At 38.3% G+C, this 19795-nt stretch overlaps 1 protein-coding gene across 3 annotated transcripts; it reads right to left on the bottom strand.

The window, feature by feature from the left end:
• Positions 1–987: 987 nt before the first annotated feature.
• On the bottom strand, positions 988–19001 carry LOC137186544 (pannexin-1-like). Of its 3 annotated transcripts, none has more exons than XM_067595555.1 (8): positions 18700–19001; positions 16203–16425; positions 14868–14983; positions 13036–13223; positions 10003–10293; positions 6415–6637; positions 6018–6285; positions 988–3304 (listed from the first exon to the last, which is right to left on the bottom strand). In XM_067595555.1, exons 2-8 carry the CDS (start codon positions 16381–16383, stop codon positions 3216–3218), a joined length of 1356 nt encoding a protein of 451 aa, XP_067451656.1. In that variant the 5' UTR covers positions 16384–16425; positions 18700–19001; the 3' UTR covers positions 988–3215. The 3 variants fall into 3 exon arrangements, with proteins under 3 accessions (XP_067451656.1, XP_067451655.1, XP_067451654.1); XM_067595554.1 differs by having other exon boundaries at positions 16203–16422; XM_067595553.1 differs by having other exon boundaries at positions 16203–16402; positions 18700–19000.
• Between the last annotated feature and the right edge of the window lie 794 nt (positions 19002–19795).

The raw sequence follows: 19795 nt of genomic DNA, 5'->3' as shown, positions 1-19795 counted from the left end.
GCTTGATGTAGTTAAAGTATTGTAGTAAAAGTACATAAGTATTATAAGCTTGATGTAGTTAAAGTATTGCAGTAAAAGAACATAAGTATTATGAGCTTGATGTAGTTAAAGTATTGCAGTAAAAGTACATAAGTATTATGAGCTTGATGTAGTTAAAGTATTGCAGTAAAAGTAGTGGTTTGGTCCCTCTGACTGATATATTATTATATATGACATCATTAGATTATTAATAGTGAAGCATCAGTGTTAGAGCAGCATGTTACTGTTGTAGCTGCTGGAGGTGGAGCTAGTTTACACTACTTTATATACAGTTAGCTAGTTTAGTCCAGTGGTTCCCAACCTAGGGGTCGGGCCCCTCCAAAGGGTCATCAGATAAATCTGAGGGGTGGTGAGATGATTAATGGGAGAGGAAAGAAGAAAAAACAAAGTTCTGATACACTAATCTGTTTTCAGTTTTTGGACTTTTTCTCTAATCTTTGATTTTTGCTGAAATATTGGATCATTTGAACATTTATTGAAATGAAAGCATGTGAGAAGTTTAGAGGGAAAAATCACTATTTGGTGGAGCTGTTAACAACTCATAGACATGTGAAATGTGACCCCGACTACACACTGCTTTTTGTAAGACGTCAAAAGCCAAAAAGGTTGGAAACCACTGGTTTCATCTTTAACAATGTGTTGTATTTTAAAAGCTTGTTATATTATCCATTGTGTCAAATCTTCATCTGAAAAGTAACTAAAGCTGTCAAATAAATGTAGTGGAGTAGAAAGTACAATATTTCCCTCTGAAATGTAGTGGAGTGGAAGAATAAAGTAGCATCACATGGAAATACTCAAGTAAAGTACAAATACCTCTATATTGTATTTAAGTACAGTACTTGAGTAAATGTACTTAGTTACTTTCCATCACTGAATGTATATATTTATTTTTAAGACTGCAAACAAGTCTTCAGTGTAATAATTAACAGCCATCTTCATATCTCCAACTGCAGTTTATATCAAAATGTCACTTGAACACAGAAATTTAATATAAACATAAGAAGCCAAAACGTCACATCAAGTTTCCTAAAATCACAACACAAGAAGCATCAGTTTCTTTCCAAGTCTTTACATTTATAAAGTGTCCCATTGCACAGAAATGGGACCCCGATAGTATCAAGGTATCATGGAAAAACATTGCAAAAAAAAAAAGCTCCCACAATGTACAGTTATGTAAGGATGAGATCATACTGCAGTAATTTCATGACAATATTTTTAAAAAAGCTGCACTTAAACATGCAGACAGTGGAAAATGTACAGAATACAGGATATTATTAAGTAAACACTGACTATGAAGTAGTGAGATGTTTTTATCCCTGAGATTCCCGAACAATCACGGCAAGTTTAGACATCCAAACATTGGAATAAATGTATGTAACCCCCCCAAAAACTGGACATTATTTAAAGTTATTATTACCTGTAATATGCAGTTTCCTTTAAAAAAATGACCTATACTTTGGAGAAATAATGCATTTGATGAGCACAGCATACGATTTTTGTTGAAAAAAAAAAAAAAAAAAAAAAAAATCAGAAACTGAAAAACCTGTGAAACGAGCCAGAAAATTAAACAACTAAACTTGTGCTGTGAAGTCTAAGAGCACAGGCTCATTTTAAGCTTCCTCGTCACTTGCAAAACCATAAAAACAGCAAAACAATGAAGAATTCTTTGTTGAGTTGTAATCCTCTTTTACAACCATGACACTGTCAACTACAGCTGCAACCACTTATTATTTACATCATCAATAAATCGGCTCCAGTTTACAAGTTTCGTCCGACTAAAAGTCCAAAACCTGAAGATTTTTAAATTTACTGTCACATATAACAAAGAAAAGCAGCAAATCCTCACATTTGAGAAGCTGAAACTGGAGAATATTTCAGCTTTTACGTGTGAAAAATGACAAACTAGATTAGATTATGAAAATAGTTGTAATTCTAACGTTTTAATAATCAATTTAGTGTTGCAGCTCTATTCAATCAACACTGAAATGTGATTAACAAGCTCATAGAAGAAAAAAACACACATTCTCTGACAATGTCAGTGCAAATAAATACATCACAACTTGTTCTTTTGATGAAAACCACGACTCTGTCTCTGCATTTTTTTTGACAATTTCATACTTGAACTTGAACGTAAAGTTGAAAAAGTCACATGTCAGTTTCAGGGTCGAACTAATGAGAGTGTTTTAACGTACCTTTTTCAGATGTGAAACTACAGCGACTGTTTTGTCAAAGAACCACCTGAAATATCCCACCGGTTCAGGTGACGAGCTCTTCTTCTTCTACTATTGCAGCGACAGAGTGTGACAAGAAACAAGTAGACACTCTCTGTCTATTATAATTAAATACATACACTCACCGAGCATTTTATTAGGAACACCTGTGCAATGTAATACAACAGCTCTGCCATGAATTCTAATTTTAAATATACACGTTTTAACATTTTGTTGACATTGTAAGAAATGTGATAATTCTACTTTATTTACTTTATGTTTATTATTGACGTCATAGTGGGTAGAAATATATATTATATATATATATATATATATATATATATATATAATATAATGCATTCCAGTACACCAGCACCTCAATTATAATCATAAAGTAGAATTATCATCTTTCTGACAATGTCAATAAAAACTGGAAATTGTAAAAGTAGAATTCATGGCAGAGCTGTTGTATCGCATTGCATCAGATTGTGCAGATGTTCCTAATAAAGTGCTCGGTGATTGTAGGTTATGAGTCAAAAAACAAACAAATTACTTATCACATCACTGGCAGCTGAATAAACATCTATATGTACAGTCAGTCTGACGTCATCACACCCCATAATTCACAGAGCAAAACATTCTGGTAAATGCAGCGTTTAAACCTTTTAAAATGTCTTTTGTTTTGATTCCAGCATGAGTTTTAATCTCCCAGTACTTCCAGTGTCTAGTCTTACATCACCTGACGCTCACTTCCTCCTCTTTCCAGTCAGCGATGTGTCAGAAAAAAAAACAAACAAAAGTCTCAACCGGCAGCAAAACATCTGAGCTCCTGCGATGTCTGTAAGATGAACTCCATCAGGACAGGAAAGGGTCGTGGCGTGTCTTTATGCGCCGTGAGATGAGACCTCCTTCGTCCAGGTCTGGTGAGGTGGAGTCCTCCGTCTCCATCGCAGTGCCGGCGGCCAATCACATCGCTCGCTGCCGGATAGTCCCGCACTCGCTGTTTTTGTTTCTGCCCGTCACATCGCTGTTTCCCGGCAGCAAGGGAGCCAGCTCTGAAAATAAATAAATCATTTTGCATGTTGTGGGAATTATTATTGTGTACGTGGTGATTAAGACAAGTTTTAAACAGATATACTCACACCTAAACTTGTCTTTTAACAGTACTGGTGTTATCATTCTTAACTTATTTTACTGTGATGTTTTCACTGTTTTGTCAAAGAGGAATTTCTGTCAGTATGTGACAGATAATAAAGTTTCTTGAATCTTGATGAGAAGATCGGAACCTCTCTCAAGTCTGAAGCTGGAGTCAGAGGCTGGTTAGCTTAGCATAGCATGCTTTTATTTCAAGTAGATTAGACTATTGCAATGTGCTTTTTACGGGTCTTCCCAAAAGGTCAATTGAAAGACTACAGCTTATTCAAAACTCCGCGGCCAGACTATTAACAAAAACAAAAAAGAGACCTAACAAAATCCACCTACCAGCACCTCTAAAGCTTACTAATTAATATGTTATATCTCGTCTGTTCAATCCGTATAAAAACTCTAAATGAAGTGGAGAATTGTTGTTTTTATCTCAATCTTCTTATCTAACTCTCACCAAGAAATCAAGTAAACATATTTCCCAAAACTGTTGCTTTAATAACAGATAAATAAGATGCTTCCTAATATTGTGACTCTTCCAAAAACCTACAAATACAAGACAATAACAAACAAATATTTGTAAGATATTAGATAATGAGATTCACTGGACCAGAAACATATTTCTATAGTTACCATATTTACTGTCCACCATTTTATTTGAGGGTCTGAATTCTGATGGTAAATGTATCTACGATACACAGCTTGTTGTCATGTACGCAACTGTCCGCTAACAATCCCACAATGCAATGAGCCGCATTTTGTAGATGTAAAGACGACTGTTGTGCGTCTCTACAGCCGACAGCAATGACACAAAATGAAATGATGATTAATGAGTGTCTGAAATCTCAGTTTCACTTTCACTAATGAGTGAACAAGAGAGTGATTTCAGACACAGCCACTGACGTAAAACTGAATTTTTAAATTATACGATGTGCTGCCAAACATTCCTGTTGGCAGTCTTCTGCACGCTCAGGAAACAGGTTTGATGGGTAGAGGTAATTGTCACCTCTGTAGTTTTGTTGGCCTACACCTGTTTCTCCTCCTCTGACTCTCTGTTTCCTGTAAGTTCTCATCCTTTGTCCCACAGTTCCTTGAAACGAGGTGAAAGAAAGTGAAATTTTATTTCTCTTTTTTCTCGTGCTCTTTTGCTGACAACAAGGCCTAACTTTACTTTTAAACTTAAAGGGAACATATTCTGCCCATTTCCAGCTCTATATTTATATTCTGGGGCTCTACTGGAATATCTTTGCATGATTTACAGTTAAAAACTCCTTATTTATCTTCTACTGGTCCTTTATGCAGCCCCTCAGTTCAGCCTCTGTCTGAAACAGGCCGTTTTAGCTCCTGTCTCTTTAAGGCCCCGCCTCCTGATGAGCCCACTCTGTTCTGATTGGTCAGCTTCAGGAAGCTTCCTCCGGCTCCGGAGGCTACGTAAACAAACTATAGTAGCAGGATTTCACTTCTATTTCTCCTTCTTTACTCCAAATGTCAACTTCTCAAATCCATCCGTACATGTTGGATGAATCTGATCTGAAATTCGAGAGTGGACGACACCTGGAAACACCTTAGCAACCACCTAGCAACAAAGACTACGGAGCAGACAGCCGTTTGTGGGCATGTGCAAACAATCTGACATCATCATGAGGAGTAGGCAAATGAAGTGTTCATAGCAGGTTGAAGCCATAGACTGTATATAAATATGGACGACGTGTCTCCACTTCCTACTGCTATGCAAAAGTGAAGCCAAAATATCTCCTTTCCAGGAGCAGCCATCTTGCTTTTGTGACCTCATTTGGAGCCACAGTCTGCGCAGTAGAGTCAGGCGGCGGGATAACGGCCCGCTGAACACGCCCCCTCAGCCTGATGGAGGTTTGAGAGCGGTTGTCACAGTTGTCAATCATGACGTCAGACCCCCTTTCTATATCGTCAAATAACTAATTAAAAACAAACTTATCAGAAAAATGAGCACTTGGACAAACATCAGCAGGATAAGAACTACCTGAAATGACAGAAACCATCTTTGGGAAAAATGTATTTGACGTGTGCTTTGATTTTTTAGTTTGGCTCATGTCCCATCCGCTAACATGGAGGGGGCGGGGCTTATGACCTATACTGCAGCCAACCACCAGGGGGCGATCGAGATGATTTGGCTTCACTTTTGGGGAGCTGTCATGATGTCCATCTTTAAATACAGTCTATGGTTGGAGCCCTGAGTTTTGACTTGCAGGCAGCATTTTTACATACGTTCCCCTCAAGTTTTGGAACATTTGGGAAAAAAACCCCCACAAAACAGATGATATGTCCCCCTTTAAATAGGACAGTAAAAACTCTGCACTATTTTTGATGAAAGGTGGTTTATAGCTGGGCTGTACTGATAAAATTAATATTATAATATAAGCAAAAATCATAGGAAATTTGTTTCATGCCAAAGCAAAAACATGTACGATGATAGTTTGAATTACATGATAATATTAAATAAACCAACATCTCACCTCATTCTATGAGAAACTTCTTAAATTCCTTTTTTATTGTATAATTCTACAGCTGTGCAGTTTTCATGTCAAACATAATATCAGACAGAACTTTGCTTAACATGAGGAATGTTTAACCCTTCTCCGTCCTCACCTTTCATCTCAGTTTCCATCCTGCTGCAGTTATCCGTGGCCGAGCTCGGACTGTTGCAACAGTTTGCAGCTGCTCCAGCGTTGGCTGCTGCTGGGCTGCTGGAAGAGTCGGCCGCATTAGTTTTAACTTGATCCCGTTTCCCTGCAACGCCTCCAGGTTTGACCCCATCCACACTGTCCATCTTCACCAGACACAGAGTCTGCAACAGACCCAAGGCGTCAAAGTTTTCTCCGGAGCATTCGCCTCTTCTCTTCAGCAACTCCAGCACCTGCAGTCAGAAAACATGAGACAAGATTGGACAAATAAAAAACAAACAAACATATATTCATGTTTACATTGTTATTGTGTTTTTACTGTTTCGGTTTGTCTGATCAGAGATATGTGCTGCTTAAAACACCTTGATGTATTTGTAGGACTTGAGTTCGCTGATGTTCTCCTCCAGGAAGAGCAGATACAGAGAGAGATCGTCCCAGTGGCCGTCGGGGGAGGGCAGGACACTCACGGTGGGCAGTGATTGGTAGGTTTCCAGGAAGCGGGCGTATCCATAGCAGAAGAGGGGACGGAGGCTGGCGTAGATCACCGCCGGGATCAGTGCAACGAACAGCACCAAGTTGACGAGGCTGGAAACAAACAAACCGACTACAGTTTGACAAGGAGAAAAGAAGCATTTCCTGTTACAGTATAACTGGTTTATTCAGTCTCTCCAGGAAACTGCAATTTTGCAATTGCAATAATTAACGCAAATTACCTCAAGAGACCTCTGTAATGTTTGCAAGAACTTGCAATTTTGGTAAATTACTGCAACTTTTCCACATGAAATGTCCAAATCAACAGACGCTTGTGATTTGGACCAATCATGGCGTTTGGTGTGGCGGTAACAGACGTCATTGCAAGCGGGAAAAAAGAGTCACACACTCTTGCTCCATATGCATTTCTCCTTTATTTTGATGACATTTTGGCCCTCTGGCCTTCTTCAAGATCAACAATCACTTCCTGCGTCCTACTATGATAATAATAATAATCTTTGCAGCTCTACTCAAATCAACACTTTCTGACAGTCTTAACACAAAATTAGCTTCACAGAGGCAAATTTGATTGCAGAGCTAATATTTTGGACTACAATACAGTAGAAAAGTGTTATTATTATTATTATTATTACTACATGTTATTGTGTCCACTCTGTAGTTGTTGGTGGACACACCCTGCCAACCCATATCTGATGCTTTTCATGTGACCCTCTCATAAAACAAAGCTCAGGCTATAAAGTCTATTGAGTAAACACATATGGTGGTGCAAAGACGCAGCGGCCCAGAGCTCTCCTACAAAAGGTAAACTCATCTCTCCCTGATGATCTGAACCCACTTCTTCACACGGTACGACAGAGACGACAACCAACCCATCACTCAGCTGACACTGCAGGAGGCTCCATCATGTGCTCAGCAGCCTGTTTAACGTCTCTCTGGAACAGACCACTGTCCCATCAAGTCTGCTACAATCATCCCTGAGCCAGAGCAGACAGTGATCAGGTCCCTGAATGACTATCACCCAGTGGCCCTGACCCCATAATTATGAAGTGTTTTGAGCAACTTCAATTTTTTTTAAGGATTAATTAAGGACACAACTCATGGAGGGTCCATAGCACAATAAAATACAAAGTGTAAAGTATAAAACAAAACCAAACAAACAAAAAGAATAAATTAATAAACAATCTAAAAAAAACACAACTACAAAAATAACAAGAGGCATTCTACAATAATCAGGCATTTGCATTTAGGCTAAAATGCAAATGGTTCCACAGTCTAGATAAGAACCTGACGGGACTCATCTTGAAGCTTTAAGCAGCAGCTTCATACTGTCATTATAAGCCACTGTGAGTCTCTGCATGCTGCCTTTTCTGTAGCAACACCACAAATGGGCCGTATATAGTGGGGTACAAAAAGCTTTTAAAAAGAGAGATCTTCACAGTCACTGAACACATACTAAAATTTAAAAGCCAACATGTTTGCTTGTGCGTACAACTTTCAACACTGCCTGTAAATGTCCCTGTCATCTGATAAATCATTGGTTATATAATGGCACAAATATTTAACGTCATTACGTTCATTAAGGGCAATGCCAGACAGGAAGAAATCAGGAAATACTAATTTTCTGTCTTCTCTACTTCTGACTATCATAATATTACTCTTAGTTGCATTATATTTGGTGTCAAAATCTATACCATACTGTGAACATACCCTCAACAACATGGACGGTAAATCACCAAATCATCTGCATACATGAGGAGGTTAATGATAGTGTTGCCAACTATACATCCTGTTCCACATCTTTTCAACTGCAGTGACAGATCATCCTTATAGATGTTAAAAAAGGAAAGGAGACAGAATATTGCCTTGTCGAACTCCCATTATTCACATGGAATATGGAGCAGATACAGAATTTACCCATCTAATCTGCATCATCTGATGAGCGTACCAAAAAACTAAGATTCTAACTAGAAACTTGTCTTAACACACATAAAAAAAACCAACATCCCCTCCTCCTTGGACCACCAGCTGTTTGCTTACAGGGCAAACAGGTCACCTGAGGACACAGTCTCACTGGCCTCACCTGGAGCAGCTGGACAGGTATGTCAGTCACAGTTTTGGCCTAAACACCCACCTGTGCAATTGGGTTCTGGACTTTCTTACCGGCAGACTACAAACAAACAGTGCACAAGCATTTCTAACCTCCCGTAACACTGAACACTGGAGCACCACAGGGCTGTGTACTGAGCCCCCTCCTATTCTCCCTCTTCATGTACGACTGTAAAACAGTAGTCCTTGCCTAAGGGTGAAGACCCTATTGTTTTTCATGTGTTTGTTTGTTTGTTTCTTTATTATTACGCCACTTCAGACCTAAATTTGATCCCTTAAACATGCTCAAAAACTCACCAAATTTGGCATGCACATCAAGTCTGGTGAAAAATTTGATAAAATGTAAAAATTAACCCTGAAGTCCTGAAAGTTGCAGTGCCACATCACCCTTACAATGTAAAACAATGGGGAGGCATGAACTTTGTGTCAAACTGAGGCTTCTGACGTCTAAACTATAAGTCTGACCACTTTCAAATCTGTATCAATGGATTTGCCACGAAATTTCCTACTAAAATATGATTTTATGTAAGATTTGGCCAAAGTAATGGGATTTATGAGGACATTTCATAAAAAGCGTACTCTAAAATCCTCCTCTCCAACTGCTCCTGGTGATGTCACTCCCTCAGTGCTGTGAAACATTCCACAATACACACTCATTATAAAATCACAGGAGGAGCAAGAAAAGACTTTAAAACTCACACTCTAATATCTCAAAAACAGTAAAAGATAGAAAACACATGTAAATTCAAGATTTGTAGGTCAAAGTCTCGTGACTCATTTAAAGTTCAAATGAAGTTTGTATCTAAAACTATGTGGAAGCAGTAAATGTTCAAGAAGATGTGGGTTCGCTCACACTCTCCATTCAAATATATGAGTATTTTTCTGTGTCCAGCTGCAGTTACTTATTGTCTCTACACACCTGACAGTACATATGTCAATCAAACTTTCAAAATAAAAACACACCATACTTGTAAGAAATATCCCTCATTTTTAAAAAGCAAAATTATCTGATCCTGACGGGCCAGAGTGCGAGGTCCCGACCAACGCTGCTTGCAGCTTTAATTCATCTTACTTCTCCTCAAACGCAATAATGGAATTATTTATCGACCACTGTGACTGTTCCTTTATTTATTTCAGCACCTCCCTTAAATATAATCTGTTCTGTGCAATACTTCTGCAAACTGATGCACTACTAGCTTATATTTTTTGTATCTCATAATGTATAATGTCTATATTTTTTATAGTTTTTATTCTTAATTAGGCATCTATAGGCTTGCTCTAAATGACATTTAATTGTACTTGTACAGTGACAATAACGTTATCTTATCTCTCTTAACCAAACAGACAAATACCTGAGCAGAGAGAAGACTCCCACGGCGATGAGCTTACACTGCACCTTGTCAGGGATGCTGGGGTCAGAGGCCAGCAGGCCGACACGCAGCGTGCAGCCGAACTCGTCGGTTACAGAGGCCAGGCGGAGGTAGTATCCCAGGTAGATGCAGGCGCAGAGCAAGGTGATGAGAGTCAGACCGCGACACAGCAGGTAGTAAAACAGCAGCACCCGCGAGCAACGCTTGGTCATCAGAAACTTCTCCACCAGCGGATAGTTGAAACATCCCTCGGTAGGGTCGCTGCCGGGAGAGCTGAGAGAACGAACGGCAAACATTATTCAGCAGAAGAAGAAGTAATGTGTTGGTTCTTCCTGTGTGTAACATATGGTCACTATGTCTAATAGCAAAATATTTTAATATAGAATATAATTTTACCTTTATTTAATAGTTGTAAGGTGTACATATTTGTGTTATTTTCATTATTTTATGCTGTTAGCTTATATTTAATATTTAATACTTGGCTACATAGTATCCAAGGTAACGATGCAGCTATAAAGCATCACCATGGAAACAAGTCAGACCGGGCTTGTATCCCCCAGGTGAGTGTGTGACTATTAAATGGAAACCTGTAAATAATAATGTATAGCTGACCTGAGATAGACTTTATTACTAATTATAATTATCTTGACATTCAGAGTGATTATCTATGTGAACTGATTCATCTGTATCAATAATCTGGTTCGACCGTCGGACCTGTAATTTGTTATTTAACGGTTATTAAGCTTCGTCACAGAAATTATTTATTAGTATTGTAAGTTTCCTTTGATTATGATTTTATTTATGTTAAATAGTTTTACTGAGACCATGTTTGTAAGCAATAAACAGACATCATTGAATCGACATCGAAGCTGTCTGGGTGTCTTCGTTGGAGTCCACCATCATCATCATCATCATCATCACAACACAATGCAGAGACTGTAGGCTGTCACTATTATCAGCCATATAAAGGAAACTTAACAGGGGGCATTATAAACTGTGAGGTTAATATAGTCCCCCGTTACATGTGCAGGTAGATAAAATAACTCTTGTGACACTCGTGAAGTCAAAAAAAGCAGAAAACTGACAGTAGATCTGCAATAATTTAGTCAATAGATCGTTTATAAGCAATTATTTTTGATAATTCTGATTGATTCTGTCATTTTTCAATTTAAAAAAAAGGCAAAATATTATCTATCTATGAGGATTTGCTGCTTTTCTTTGTCATATATGAGAGTAAATTTGAAATCTTTAGGTTTTGGACTGTTGAAGACTTCACCGCTCTGAAGATAATCAGCAGATTATTTGATGATGAAAATGATCGTTAGGGGCAGCTTTTAGCATTAATCTAATAAGTGTTTAGCAGGTTTACGTCTCTTTCAAAACATGCAAGTAAATATTTAATCCTCTTCAGAAGTTCCCATCTTAATAAATCATTAACAACTTTATCACCTTGTCTTCAACTGTAACCGTAGTTACCTTAACTGTAGTTTTAAATGCTAAAATGCAGCAGTGAGATTTACATGTGACACAGGTAATAAATCAAGTGTTGTGGTAAGCAGTGTTGCTATTAGGGGCAGAAAGTCAACATCACTTAAAATTAATGATTTTCACGACTGAAGATTCAGTGTTTGATTACGTCTTTGATCGCTGCCGTCTAGACTACTTTATGACTCAGGATGAAAGACATTTACAGTCCCCTCCGAAAGTATTGGAACAGCAAGGCAAATTCCCTTGTTTTTGTTGTTTTGTTCACTGAAGACATTTGGGTTTAAGATCAAAAGATGAGACAAGAGTTCAGAATGTCAGCTTTTTATTTCCTCAGGACATACCACCCTTTGTTTGAACCCACCCATTTTTTTCAAGTGAGCAAAACTATTGGAACATGTGACCGACAGGTGTTTCCTTTAAGGTTGATTGTTCAAACATTAAATAGCTCTGCATGACTAGCCTGGGTTTAAACCTATAAAGACTGCATTTCTTGTTAAAGAGGATAAAACCAACATGAAGACCAGAGAGCTGTCGATGGGAGAAAAGCAAGCCGTTTAGAAGCTGAGAAAAGAAGGAAAAATCAATCAGAGCCGTTGGACAAACATCGGGAATAGCAAGCACAACAATTTGGAATTTGGACGTCGAACAGGTCGGCCAAGGAAAACAACAGAAAAACCCCAAAACATCAGTAAGTCACATCACCGACGACCTCCACGGTGCAGAGGTGAAGGTATCACAACCCATAGAGGCCAATACCACGAGATGCAAACCTCTCATCAGCAGTAAGAATCAGAAGGCCACTATTGAAAGAAGCACAGAGACGAGCCGCAAAAAGTCTTGGGACATAATCTTATGGACTGATGAGACCAAGATTAATCTCTACCAAAGTGATGGAGAAAGAAAGGAACTGCTTATGATCCGAAAGCATACAAGCTCATCTGTGAAGCACGGTGGAGGTAATGTCATGGCTTCTGGAACAGACTCATTCATATTTATTGATGATGTAACTGATGATGGAAGCAGCAGAATGAATTCAGAAACATTTTGTCTGCCGTTTTACAGAGAAATGCATCCAAACTAATCAGGAGGAATTTTTATCATGCAGCAGGACAATGACCCAAAGCACACGAGTCAATCACCTGACCGTAACCCAATAGAGCATGCATTTCACCTCCTGAAGAGGAGACTGAAGGGAGAAACCCCCCACCGAAACAAACAAGAACTGAAAGAAGCTGCGGTAAAAGCCTGGAATAGCATCACAAATGAAGAATGCAACAGTTTGGTGATGTCTGCAAGAAAGGGTTATGCCACCAAATATTAAATGTTATTTACTTGATTCACCTAAAAATGCTGTGGTGTAATACAAACGGTGATATATCCTAGGTTGTTTAACACATCTAAATGTAAATACCAGGAAATAAAAAGCTGACATTCTGAACTCTTGTCTCATCTTTTGATCTTAAACCCAAATGTTTCCAGTGAACAACAAATTGTAAAGAGACAGGAAGTGAAAGTAAAAAGCCGTACCCGTCTGGAGGGAGCAGTCCCGCGGTGGCCATGCGTTTGGCCAGAGTGACGGCACGGTTGTAACACCTGTCCAGCTCCTCCATGATGAAACTGAGGTCAGACTGCAGCAGCGGCGCCGCGGAAAACCTCCAGAACAACGTCGGCGTGTACATCAGCACCGCCACCAGCAACAGGATGTAGGGGAAGAACTGTACAACAGATATGACGAGTTCTGTTAGTGGCAATAACATTTCTACTCATACGGTGGTTGATAAATACGTGATGCACATACAATGAAATGACCACAAAAGCACCAGATTTCCTGTTCTGGCTTTAGGTGACGACCTACAGTATGAACACAGTTTATATCTGCAGGGAGGTTGTTAGTTTCCCTCAAACATGCTTTGATCAACTAAAGAAGCCTGAATTAGCCTTTTTATGTTTATGAAATAAGCACAACTGAGTCAGCAGCTTCTTTTTATTCTAAGCTCATCACATAGTTTTAATACAAAACCTTCCCTGATTTTATTTGATGCTAGTTTTATTCTGTTTTATAGGTTTTTATTCATTTTCAGGCCTTTTTTAAGAGACTGTTGAGATCTCTGATTGTCTGGTTATCATGAGACTAAGTTTTTTATGTTTGTTTGTTTGTTTAGCACTTTTATTCCTGTGTATTTTTATGTGATTCTATGTGAAGCACTGTGTAAGGTCGCTATATGAATAAAGATATTATTATCGCTGTCGAGCTGACGCATGATGAATCTGAAAGCTGAGTGTCTGCAGTCAAACAACATCTGTTTCCTGTCTGAGGAATCTCTCCTCTGTTGTTCTTTCCCGACTCAACTGTCATATCGTGGGAAACGTCTGCTAACGGTGCAGGGCGGCGGCGGCGGCGTAACTGCACATAGATGAAGCAGTGTAGCTCTTGTGTGTCTGTGTCTGATAAACAAAAACAGAAAATGTATGTTTGCATTTTTGAATCAGTAATTTGCTTGTTTCAATACATATAAAGTAAAATCTATCTAAAAATGTCAAAGCTGTACTGTAACTTCAGCTTGATCTGGTTCCTCCTCATCTGTCTACATGTGTAGAAATCAAAACCATAATGAGCTGATCTCTCACTATATTCTACAGATGTTGGTTCCCTGAGTCAGGACGGAGGCGAGTAATAACGCTGTTAAACATGCTGCTGCTTCCTCCTGAGTTATAAGTCAACACTGAAGGATCTGGAAGATAAAACATACTGGTGTTGGAAAATCAAACCTGTTTATACATCTTAACTGGATGGAACTGTATTTAAGCATAATTATATCAGGCTGCGATTACAAGCCTGATGAACTGTGAGGAAGAACTGAGCAGAGAGGCTGGAAGACGGTCGGAGGCAGATCAGAAACTCGTTGAATGAGTAAAAGAAGAAAAAAAAAGTGATTTATTCTGACCTGTGTAAAAAAAACAAGTGTCTCAAAAAAGCAAATCAAACTTAACTGGCTTAATTATGGCTTATGATCTATCTGGTTCCTCAGATGTGGTGGAAACACAAACAGGGACTTTTAAGTTCCCAGTTTACTTCCTAAGATTAGTTCCCAGTATCTTCAACTTCTGGTTGAACTTGTTGAGCACGTTGTTGTAAATTTGTTGTCTTGGATCCTCACTTTCATTTATACCCGTATTATTATTAACACATGTCGTGACTCAGTAGATTACTGTCTGCGCCAGCAGCAGACTGATCCAAACATGCCTTACTGCTGCTCCGATACAAGGTGTGTTGCAACTTTTAATCACCAGGCTGATGACTGACAATTACACATTTAAATAGCTTCAACGTGTGTGTGTGTGTGTGTGTGTGTGTGTACCTTGTGCAGCCACATAGGTAGAGGTTGTGTGTGTACAGCTGCCCAGCAGTAGGAGTCAACATACGCTGCCTGCCTCCAGGAGAAATTAGTGGGAGCGAAACAGCTGATCTGAGTACCTGAGAGACACGTAGAGACAGAAAACAGGATGTTATAAAAGAGAGTGATAACAGAGAGGATTCACTGAAGAGAGAACGTTACTTTCTGATCACTAACATTAAATACTACAGTGATCAGAAAGTGGTGCAATAGATGACTAACAAGTTTTATCTCTGCGAAGATCATTAAAGGACGAGTTCACAATTTAAAACAGTCAGGAGCCCAAATGAACATTAAAGCTGTTTTTCTTGCTGTAATCATTCCTCCTGTTCATACTGACCATTAGAGGATCCCTTCATAATGCACTTACAATGGAAGTGATGGGGAACAAAATCCACAGTCCTCCTTCTGTGCAAAAATATATTCAAAAGTTTATCTGAAGCTAATATGAAGCTTCAGCGTCCAAATGAGTCAAATCAAGTAAACATAGCACAAAAGTAAGGAAATATGTGTTTGGTAGATTATTTCTTTGTTGTAACGATGCTTCTTGGCAATAAATCTTATACTGTTGGAAAGCCTGTTTATTTTCCTTTTAAATGGCGCGTTTGTAAGGAACGTGCATTCGTGGGATGAGCAGCAGAGCTGAGTATGCGGGTTATGCCCATGAAAAATTTGCCAAATCTTCTCTGATTTGGGAAATAAACAGGCTTTCCAACAGTTTAAGATTTATTGCCAAGAACCATTGTTACAACAAAGAAATAATGTACCAAACACATATTTCCTTACTTTTTGTGCTGAGTTTAGATATCTTTCAGTGTTACAGTCTTTTTAGTACCAAAGTCCCTCTTTTTGTTACTATCACAAAGAGGGAATTTGATGCTAAAAAGACTGTAAATGTGTCAGATATCCACTTGATATGACTAACTCAGACTGCTAAAGCTGAATATAAGCTTCACAGAGACTTTTAAATGCATCTTTTGGATCTTCAAATGGTCAGTATGAACGATAACAGCGAGAAAAACATGTTTCAATGTTCATTTGAGATCCTGACTGTTGTTTTCAGACGTTGTTATCCTTTAAATTGACAACAGGTTTAATTAGGAATGTGTGCAGCTATCCTGACTACAACTATGAGCTGAACTTAAACCTGAATCAAAAGTCAGGCTTTCAACAGAACATCCAGCTGTTCTTCTTCTGCCTTCTTTCTGGGATCGCTGCTCTCGTCCGGACCTTAACTACAGTGTTGAAACAATCTTTTCGACCTTGTCTCCAGCTGCGGCTCCTGTTATCTCCACTCACCGACTGAAACCTCCTGGGCGAAGGCCAGAGAGATGAGGAGGAGGGGGAGGCCCACCGCCACACAGGTCACCATCTTGTCCACAGCCAGCTCGGTCCGGACGCTGCGGTATCGAGCCTGGTTCGGCTCCTTCAGCAGGAAATCGCTGAACACGTACTCCGTGGCCACGTGGGCGATGGCCATCTCGCCGCTCTGCTGTTACCTGCAGCGCATAAATAACACCTGCTGACACAAACATCAGGACGCACTTTTGTCATCATGTTTCATCCTCTGGGTACAATAATCACATGTTCCTCCACACCGTCTCTTTGCGTCTGGTTGGTTACTAAAGACAAAGGTAAAGTTCAGCAGATGATCACAGACATAAAGTTATTTGTTCTGTTTGTCCTGTGTTTGTTCACCATTTACACCACTTCCTTATTCACCATTTCTATTATGAATTATCACAGAGCGTCACATGTATATTGTCACAACATGATCCTCGTGACCTTTGATGCTGCTATTTTATTCCTTCTTTATATTTCTTTTGCTTGATATTCAACTAAATCTGCTAAAGTACAGACTGTCCTTCCTGTTCAGGTGTTGCAGCTTCTCACTTTTTAATTTATTTATTTGTTTCTTTATAAAAAGGGACAGAGCACATTAATGAACTTTGACATTTTAACAACATCAATGTAAACGTGCCGAGGTAAGCTTAGTTAAAATTGACACATGGCAAAAACACAATCTAAATAAGAGGGAGAAATGTTTCTCAACTCTTTGTCCAAACGACGTTAAACAAACAATACAATCAGCCAATAAAACACTACAAACCAGTTAAAGTCATACAATAAAAAAGATTATTTATGAACATATATCTGAGTAGATTTTAAATGTATTTTAAGATTTTAAAAGAGTTTTCAAAAAGATTTGCTGCTCTCACAGAAAAAGCTGTTTATCCAAATTTGCTGCCTCCGTACACTCTGACAACTGGCCTTGATTTCCTGGAGTTGATTGTCCATTATTTACAATTCAAAGTACTGGTTTAGTCCAGTGGTTCCCAACCTAGGGGTCGGGCCCCTCCAAAGGGTCAGCAGATAAATCTGAGGGGTGGTGAGATGATTAATGGGAGAGGAAAGAAGAAAAAACAAAGTTCTGATACACAAATCTGTTTTCAGTTTTTTGGACTTTTTCTCTAATCTTTGATTTTTGCTGAAATATTGGATCATTTGAACATTTATTGAAATGAAAGCATGTGAGAAGTTTAGAGGGAAAAATCACTATTTGGTGGAGCTGTTAACAACTCATAATGTGAAATGTGACCCCGACTACACACTGCTTTTTGTAAGACGTCAAAAGACAAAAAGGTTGGAAACCACTGGTTTCATCTTTAACAATGTGTTGTATTTTAAAAGCTTGTTATATTATCCATTGTGTCAAATCTTCATCTGAAAAGTAACTAAAGCTGTCAAATAAATGTAGTGGAGTAGAAAGTACAATATTTCCCTCTGAAATGTAGAAAGTAGCATCACATGGAAATACTCAAGTAAAGTACAAGTACCTCTAAACTGTACTTAAGTGCAGTACTTGAGTAAATGTACTGAGTTACATTACACTTAAAAGCTTCTTTCCTCTCCCATTAATCATCTCATGACCCCTCAGATTTATCTGCTGACCCTTTGGAGGGGCCTCGACCCCTAGGTTGGGAACCACTGGACTAAACTAGCTAACTGTATATAAAGTAGTGTAAACTAGCACCACCTCCAGCAGCTACAACAGTAACATGCTGCTCTAACACTGATGCTTCACTATTAATAATCTAATGATGTCATATATAATAATATATCAGTCAGAGGGACCAAACCACTACTTTTACTGCAATACTTTAACTACATCAAGCTCATAATACTTATGTACTTTTACTGCAATACTTTAACTACATCAAGCTCATAATACTTATGTACTTTTACTGCAATACTTTAACTACATTAAGCTCATAATACTTATGTACTTTTACTGCAATACTTTAACTACATCAAGCTCATAATACTTATGTACTTTTACTGCAATACTTTAACTACAAGCTCATAATACTTATGTACTTTTACTGCAGTAGGATGTTTCATGCAGGACTTTTACTAGTAATGTAGTGTTTTTACATTGCTGTATTGGTACTTTTACTGTAATAAAGGATCTAAATAGTTCTTCCAGCTCCTCAGTGCTGCTCCTGCTGGCTCTCTGCAGGATTTTCTGCAGGTTTAAAAACATGCACGCTAATTTCATTAAAACCAAGACTGAAAACAACTCGTGACTGTCTTTCACACAGTTTCAAAAACTCCTTTGTTCAGCAGAGCTGCATGTTTGTCCAGTTTTATGAGGTCTTGTTAAGATTTCCATCCACCTTTTCCAAGTAACTTTTAAATTAGCTTTCATCCAGAATTCAGCATCTATGTGTGACAGAAGCTGCCGTTAGTTGTGATCTTCATTCATTGTGAACCGGGATAATGAGCCTGAACTCACCGTTAGTTATATTTTCTCTACTCAGCTGACATGACTGCGGTGAAACGACGTTGTTTGCATCAAAGGTGAGTTTCAGGTGTTTTCCCGGACTGGAGATCAATGCGGAGCCAGACGATCAACAGATGAAACAGTAAACTCAACTTTCGGATTGAAGCTTCTTCCTGTTCGACACAAAACTCCTTCCGTCCTCCTTAAAAAACAGATGCCTTCACGTGCATATCGTCAGCTGGGATTTTCCAGCTCTAACGCTGCTGCCTTCAAATACAGCTCGTGAGTTTGTAATTTTGTATAGAGGACGAAAAAAAGACATATGTATTAATTAATTAATTCAGAAATAAGTAGTTAAATACATGAATAAATGGAAAATAGATACATTTTCAATTTTATTTCTACATTTCCATACATGAACGTTTACTTTAGGGTATTTCTACATTTATTCATTTTTTTATTCACACATTTCTACATTTGTTTTTTATTTTTCAAATGCATTTATTTGTTTGTTTGTTTATACTATGTCATTTTTCTTTCTCTTTGGATGCAAATTTCTTTGAGTTTGAGTTTATTCATGTGCACAAGTTAAATACACACAAACAACAAGAACATCAAATGAATATTATATAATATAAAAACATATAAAAGAATGTCCCACAGTTAAAAAAAAACAGTATTACAAAACCAAAACTTAAGCCTTTTTAAAATCTGCTCCAACGGATTTTAAAGACGTTCTAACCTAACGAGAACAATAGTTCCATGAATTTGGACTCCTGTATCTGTGTCATGTGACGTAATGATGTTTGTGAAGATGAAGATAAGAGACAATCGTCTGGTTGAGTCAGTGTGAAACTGAGCGTTACTTTCAGAATGAGACCTGAAATGATCCCTCCTTGACTTGTATCTTATATATAATCTTATATATGTTATAATGCATAGAGAAAACATTAGGAGGTAGTGAGTGAAACTGCTGTATTGGCGTCTTTACAAACGGATCTGAGTATTTCTCCCACCAATAGCTACTTCATAAAACACACCCCAAAAATCCACAACTTCGTGCTCATGATATTCATGTAACTGTAACATAAAATAGTAATTCTATCTG

Source organism: Thunnus thynnus, chromosome 7 (genome assembly GCF_963924715.1).
Source record: "Thunnus thynnus chromosome 7, fThuThy2.1, whole genome shotgun sequence".
Lineage (NCBI taxonomy): Eukaryota > Metazoa > Chordata > Actinopteri > Scombriformes > Scombridae > Thunnus > Thunnus thynnus.
The sequence above is the reverse complement of the archived record's forward strand: the minus strand, read 5'-3'. Positions and strand labels throughout refer to the sequence as shown.